The sequence below is a fragment of the Penaeus chinensis genome, chromosome 4 (genome assembly GCF_019202785.1).
Source record: "Penaeus chinensis breed Huanghai No. 1 chromosome 4, ASM1920278v2, whole genome shotgun sequence".
In the NCBI taxonomy this organism is placed as follows: domain Eukaryota; kingdom Metazoa; phylum Arthropoda; class Malacostraca; order Decapoda; family Penaeidae; genus Penaeus; species Penaeus chinensis.
The window spans coordinates 7,293,215-7,300,927 of record NC_061822.1 but is presented as its reverse complement, the minus strand read 5'-3'; the positions used below and the strand labels follow the sequence as shown (position 1 = coordinate 7,300,927).

General features: G+C 34.4%; 1 protein-coding gene across 9 annotated transcripts in view; it reads left to right on the top strand.

The window, feature by feature from the left end:
- Window positions 1-7,409, top strand: part of LOC125025085 (leucine-rich repeat-containing protein 14-like) — a 14,755-nt gene extending 7,346 nt beyond the window's left edge. For all 9 annotated transcript variants that reach the window (XM_047612988.1, XM_047612986.1, XM_047612987.1 and 6 more), the window contains 5 exons: window positions 764-945; window positions 1,084-1,267; window positions 1,925-2,127; window positions 2,491-2,710; window positions 7,197-7,409. In XM_047612988.1, the coding sequence (XP_047468944.1) occupies window positions 764-945; window positions 1,084-1,267; window positions 1,925-2,127; window positions 2,491-2,710; window positions 7,197-7,339 (932 nt within the window). In that variant the 3' untranslated portion in view covers window positions 7,340-7,409. The remainder of the gene's footprint in view (window positions 1-763; window positions 946-1,083; window positions 1,268-1,924; window positions 2,128-2,490; window positions 2,711-7,196) is intronic.
- Window positions 7,410-7,713: the final 304 nt, after the last annotated feature.

Genomic DNA, 7,713 nt, shown 5'->3' with positions numbered 1-7,713 from the left:
TGTACATATATATATGCTTATATATATATGTATATATATGCATATATATATGTATATATATATGAATATATATATGTATATACATTCATATATATATGTATATATATGTATATATATGTATATATTTACACACACACACACACACACACACACACACACACACACACACACACACACACATACACACATACACACATACACACATACACACATACATACATACAGACACACAGACACACAGACACACAGACACACACACACACACACACACACACACACACACACACACACACACACACACACACACACACACACACACACACACACACACACACACATACATAAATATATACATAAATACATACATATACATACACATATATATGCAGTAAATAGAAGATATCTCATTATGTACGTAACTGTTTATGTATGCAAAAGTCATATGAATGATATTACTGATATTCATAATCTTGTATGAATATCATTCCTATATCCTGGTCATTTTCACAAATTCTTTCCTCTTTCTTGTGTATATTTATTTAATAATGTTTAAAGACATTTATAGAAATATTGGATTGGTAGCAGTCAAAGGAGACAGTGAGAAAATCATATCATTATCAGACTGTTTGATTTTTTACCAGCTATGTTATTATTTTTCCTTTTAGTTTTTGTTTATATTATTTTATACTCTGAGAACACTTAGAGGTGGCTCTAATGAGAGAAAACTACCTTACTGTAAAGTCTCTTTATTTTTTCTTTGCAGTTACGATAGTAGTGGACGTTCGTATAGATGATGGATCAGAAAAAAAGTTTAACGATCTCGGCATTATTTGTACGCTAAGTCAGCACCATGGGGCCGTTCTTGTTGTAAAACTACGCAGTGTTCATATAGTATCTGTCTCAATGAAGAAGATACAGTACTTCATAGAACTTTTAGCTAATAATGTAAGTTCTGAAGTGTGGATCTTGGGAAGTCTAGATTGTCTAAATGGATATAATTAGATATGTTAAGATATGGTTTTATATGTATGTACTTATTAACATATGATGATAAGTTACTAATTGTCTTTTTTTTTTCTACAGGGAACAGAATGTTTAGAGTTAGAAATGTGTGATGTAGACGACAGTGGCCTTGACTCTCTCCTTTGCATGTCAGAATGCTTGACAAGTCTCAGCTTAGCATATAATCGGTCAGTTACCTCACTGCACTTCCTGGCTGGAATGTCAAATCTGTGCCAGATCAATCTTTCAGGGATACGACTCCGAGGTAGGAAAGCTGTTTTGTATTGTCATGTGATTTATTATGATTTTGTTTTCCTTACTCATTTAACCCATTGCCAATGGGCATGGCATGTACTTACATGCCATGTCCACTGAGAGTTTACTTGTTTAACACATTTTACACATAGATGGCTACACTTGTACTAAGTCACCAGTGACCCAGTTATGAGTGCTGCCTGTCTCGCCTTTTCACCCTTTTCATTGGTTTATGAAAATATATTATGTTATCTTATTTTGCTGTTACTAATGTTTATAACATTATAGTATTTATAATGTTTATAATAAAAATAACCCCATCGATACTCATAGCACTAGTAAAAAATATGTTTTTCCCACCAATTCAAGGAAAGGTGAGATCAGGTAAGGTCACAAGATCTACAAATTGACTCCTTTGTGGCTAAGCACTAGCAGAGCTATCTATGTACAGAGACATTTCACAAAAATACAAAAAAATGAGCACAGCATTTTCCCCATTTTTTATTTATTTTTCCTGGTGGCAATGGGTCAAATATCTGGTGGATTAGTTCGTAATGTGATGCCAATATTCTCATGTGAGGTAACTTCCACCATGATCATTATGATAGTGTGGGTACGGTCCTATGGAATTTTGGTGTTCTTTGATTTTTAAAATGAATTTCTGCAGACAAGGTAGAGGCTCTAAGTGCTCTGCCACGAGGTTTGGAGTATCTGAAGATGGTTGGCTGCTTTCTCAAAAGTCCAGATCTCGAGGCTCTGTCGACAACAAGACACATGTTGACTTTAAGGCAGCTTGACCTTAGTGAAAACTCCTTTGGTCTTCCTGCAGACTTTTTTGCATTATGTAATTTGTGCAAGAACCTGGTTAAGGTAAGAATTCTGTTTGTGTGGTGTTTATATATAGTGTAAAAACATGACTAGCTAAGTATTTTTGCATATTATTAATGGAAGATTGTGAATAAGATGGAAAATTCACTAGATAAGTAAAAAAAAAATCTATAATCATTCTTTGGTAGTATGATAAATGAATAAGTAAATAAATAATAAGTTTATATATTTTTTTATTTTTTTTATTTTTTATTTTTTTGAGAATGTAGTATTCTTGTATTATTAGTAGTAAAATAAAGCTTTATATAACACAAACATATACCAAAAATGCATAGCATACAAATAGTATAGAGAAAAGAAAATCCCACATGGGAAACTATTTCAGAGTAACCTTTTTGTTTCCAGATATCAGTGCTGGAACTAGAAGGCTGTTTTTTGAATGTTGTAGTGCCAGAGTCACTGACACAACTGGTGAACATCTTGTCATCTCTGCCTGACTTGTGCTACTTGAGACTGACCAGAAATGACTTTTCCTCACGAGTGATCCGCAGCCATCTGTCGGATCTTGCTCACTGTAAAAGCCTACAATATCTGTGTCTCACAACACCATCTGATATGTACATCAGTAAGTTGTTTTGTGTTTAGATGTTTGTAATATTTAAAGACTTTAATTTAGATATTGTAAGCAGTTTCGACCTCTTAAAATTAACCCATTCCCGACGGGCATGCCCACTGTGAGTTTACTTGTTTACTTGTTTTTACACATAGATGGCTACATTTGTACTAAATCACCAATGAACCAATGACGAGTACTGCCTGTCTTGCCTGTTTACCCTTTTCTTTAATTTACGAAAATATTTTACGTTATCTTAGTTTGCTATTACTAATGTTTATAACATTAACCCAATGCCGTCGGGGAAAATGAACAAAAAATGGGGAAAATGCTGTGCCCATTTTCTATATTTTTTGTGAAATGTCTGCTCATAGATGGCTCTGCTAGTGCTTAGCCACAAAGGAGTCAATTAGTAGACCTTGTGACCATACGTGATTTGAATTGGCGGGAAAAACGTGTTTTTTACTAGTGCTATGGATTTCGATGGTGTTATTTTTATTATAAACATTATAATTATTATAATGTTTTTTAATATTAGTAACAGCAAAATAAGATAATGTAAAATATTTCGTAAATCAAAGAAAAGGGTGAACGGGCGAGACGGGCAGTACTCCTAACTGGCTCATTGGTGACTTAGTACAAGTATAGCCATCTATGTGTATAAACAATCAAACAAGTACTAACAGTGGGCAAAGCACGGGTCTACCCGTCGTATCCGTCGGCAAGGGGTTAAAGTAATTATAATGTTTATAATAAAAATAACATCATCGATATTCATAGCACTAGTATAAAAATACATTATCCTGCCAATTCAAGGGAAGGTGAAATCAGGTAAGGCAGAGCCATCTATGTGTAGAGACATTTTACAAAAAAATATGAAAAATGAGCACAGCATTTTCCCCATTTGTTATTCATTTTCCCTGGTGGCAATGGGTTAACAGAGGGGTTTGTTGTGATCTTGTGGGCACTGAATGTGTAGCCACTAAGATGTTTTGAATTGGTCTTGACTCCTTTTCCAACCGTAAAATCAGAATAAATCCATTTCACTTTTACTGTGTGATGAAGAGGAGGTTATAATAGGCTGAGTTGAAATGTTTTAATTGAATGTATTTCTCTTATTATTGGAGCTGTCATTCATTTGTCTTTGAACATATGTTTCTTTGTTTCTATTTCTTATGCCAATTCAGTAGGGGACTTGTGAATATTACTAAATAAGTAATTTTGTTTTTATGCAGGTATTGCAAATAGCATTTTCATTACATAGCTATTTTCTCAGGTGTGGGTAACTTAATTATCTGCATTACGAAGTGGAACTGGTTTAGTGAACAAGTCTTTCGTGCCATGGGTTATTTGAAAGCATGATTTTGTGCTGTATAGAGTGACAGCATTAGGTCAGTGTCTGAAACAGGTCTTTCCTTTATTTTCAAATCCACAAAATTTTTATGCTTCATATCCAGATGATTTATTTGATAAAGTCATCTTTTTATGTGCTATAAGAACATAAAACCTTTGAATTTTACATTTTCTGTGGTCCCTGAATGAAGATATATGCTGACCATTGACTCTCAGGATAATACTCTTATACATTTGTTGTGACCTGTGGCTGGAATATCTTTGGATGGTATAGAAATGGAATCCCCAAATTTGGGAATTTTAAGAATAGAATAAGAGTGAATCAATGACAGGGAATTTCATTCCAATGCTGCCTCCAGTAGAATCTGGTTTGTGTTAGGCCTCTACTCTATGGAGTATGTGCAGCTAACTAGGGTTGACTGTGGGGCCTATTTCAACAAAGTGATAGGATTTCTTTTTGTTTCACTTGCATACAAAACAAGATTTTAATGCAGCTGGTATACATGGTATTCATTGTAGAACCTGTAGTAGCCTGATTATTTACATTAGAATCCTTTTCAACAAATTGCATGAGTTATACTCTGTGTAAAAGATGAAATGTGGTTTTACTGAGGGATAACAAAAGGATTTTCTTTAATTTTCACAAAATCTTATACTTATGAAATAAGAGATTGTATGCAGTTATATTCAAGGCTGCTACTCCTACTGCTTCAGTACTACTCTTTTGTGTGTTGTACTTCCAGATAGTCACACTAACAGAGTGTATGGCAATGTTAGTGGATGACACAAGGAAACACTACAGGTTCACAGCAGCACCATGAGAGGGCATTTTTTTTTTTTGGTGTGTGACATCTGCCAGTGATAGCAGGGAAATTATTTATCTGCTAAATATCTCTCCTTTTGTACAAAACAGTAACATTACACATCCTGTTCTGCCTGTGATATTTGGCCTTGAGGATACTCTATAAAAAAGCATAAAAGCATAGTTCATTTTAACATTAACCTGGAGCCGTGGCCAAGTCATCCATGATGTGAACCATCGGAAAGCTAATGGTTAAGAATAGAGAAAAACAGAGATATGGGATCAAAAGAGGAATTTAGAAAAAGTATAGGAAAGGGGAGATAGTGAATTAAATTGAGAATGAAAAGAGAATTGGAAGAAAGTGCATGAATATGAGAAAAAAGCCATTGGTAGTGTTCTTGTGAGAAAATGAAAAATCTGAGCAAACACTTTTATATAGTTCTTGCTATCAACCTTTCCTGCAGAAGGTTTCACTTTCTTGAACTCAAGATAAACCTGTTGGATCTGTGTACCTCGCTGCCTGCATGTGGCTTAAAGTCTGGGCATTAGGTTTACTTGATGGTGACTCTCCTAGGTGTGTGGCTTGTAGGTCTCTATTTGTCATTAGATATATTATATCAAGATTATAATGGACTGTTTTCCTTGCACAGATACATTATCATCTCTCCAGGTAGACTACAACTATGTGCAATAACAGTAACAATAAGCAACATTAGGTTATATTTATCTTTTTTTAAATATTTCTGTATTATTCTGTTTTCTGTAATACACCCTACCATGCTGCTCACAGTGGGCAGGAACAGGCTCCTGAGTATGCAAGTAGTGTCCTCCCTGGAATTAGTACTCTTCCAGCCTTGGCTCACATATGGTACATTCCAACCTTGTTTTTTGGTGGAAATAATGCAAGAAATCCTCCCTAAGTGCCCACAGAGTGTAATCTTCTGCCAAGTACTTTGTTCACTCATGGTGTGTCATTCCTGTTTTTGTGGTCTTATCACTCAGCCTTCAGCCAAATTTCTTCATGGCATGATGATCAAATCACCTGGGTCGAAGGAGTTAAAGAAAAGATACATAGAGTTCCTTTGGCCCATTGAATGGGATGTTTTTCACAACAAATGTATCATCCTATAATGCGATTCTGTTATTGATTCCACCAAGATTTCTATAGTATTTAAACTACAAGAAAATCATAGTAGTATGTATGTAAAAAAATCACCTAGAGAGTGGCAATTTCATTTGCAACACAAGGAGACATCTGATTGAAAAATTCCCCAAATTATGAGTTATCAAACATAGTAAACACATTTTTGTAGGAAATCTAATGATTTGGGTGTGAATATATGTATGGTAAATAAAAAGGTTTTTAGAAATGTAAACCTTTAGTTACTATGCTGTAAGAATGGTTAAAAATTAGTCCTTGAATAAGGAAGTAGGTCCATAATAAATGTTGATGGTTCCCTTAACCTCATGTTGCCAGAAAATTGTATTCATTGTAGTTTGTTTTGTAAAATGTCTCTGCACATAGATGACTCCACAAGTTCTTAGCCACAAAGGAGTTATTGGTAGATCTTGTGACCTCACCTGATTTCCCTTTTCCTTGAGTTTTGGGGAATTTTTTTTTTACCAAAGCCATCAATATCGATGCTGTTATTATTATCATAGACATTATAATTATTATGATTTTATTGACGTTACTGACATAATATAAGATTCAGGAAAATATATCCAAAATCAAGGAAAAGGGTAAACAGGTGAGGTAGGTAGTACTATTAATTGGCTCATTGGTGACTAAGTACTTGTGGAGTCATCTATAAGTAAAGACAATTTACATATAGATGGATTATCTTGGGGGTTAATGACCCAAGGACATATAGTTTGTATAAGTAAGAAAAAAGATTCAGGTCATAAATAACATGAATATTACAGTTATGAATTAGGGTCCCCAAATTGCAGTCTTATTAATGCAGTTGCTAGGTCATTGGTCCGGAAGGATTGACAGCTTGGAGAAATAACCAATATCTGTTGCAAGAAGCATTATCAGATGCTTGAGAGAAAGGGTAACCAGTTGTATTCAAGAAGCCTTGCTTCCTTTGCATAAACTAGCTTAATTGATGTTTATAATTCTTTCATTCATTTTCTTTTGTAATGTGCTAAGGCTACTTTCACCATTATTTGTGTCTCCTCCTAAAGAAATGTCTTTATAGAGAATACATTGGCAATAAAGAAAGTAGACTATGCAGTAGAAATATATAAATAAAGAAAAAAGTCTCCATAAATTCCATTTTAGATTATAAATTACAAGTTCATACACTATTAACCTTCACATTTTATTTATTTGCACAGGTGATGTATACAGTGAGAATGACCGCCAGATCAAGCAGCTTCACAACCAGTTTGATGAGCTTCTGCAGGCAGTGAGAGAAACACAGATCCATGTTGAGTGGACTGAGGAGGCTTCATACAGTCACTGGTTCTACACCATCTGATAAAACCATGTTCGGTGCTAACTGTTCTCTAGTGTGTCTATTCCTAGTAAAGCGAAGTGAATGATTGAAAGTTACTGTTATTATCCTGTATATATTTTTCTGTCTGTCTGTCTCTTTGTTACTCTTTTTCTGTCTCTGTATACTGCATGTTTTACCAGGGAAACCATAACAAATGTATGAGTTTGAGGAAATACTAATATTCTTGTGATATTACTATGGTGGGTGCCATCAGATGAAGGTCTACTGTTATGCAGTTGACATAGAGCAAATGTAGATGAAAGTAAACAAGAGAGGTATTGCCAGAACAAAAAGACGCTGAGAAATTTACCCATTTTTCTATATATTGCATTTTAATGAATATTAGGACACTCTAA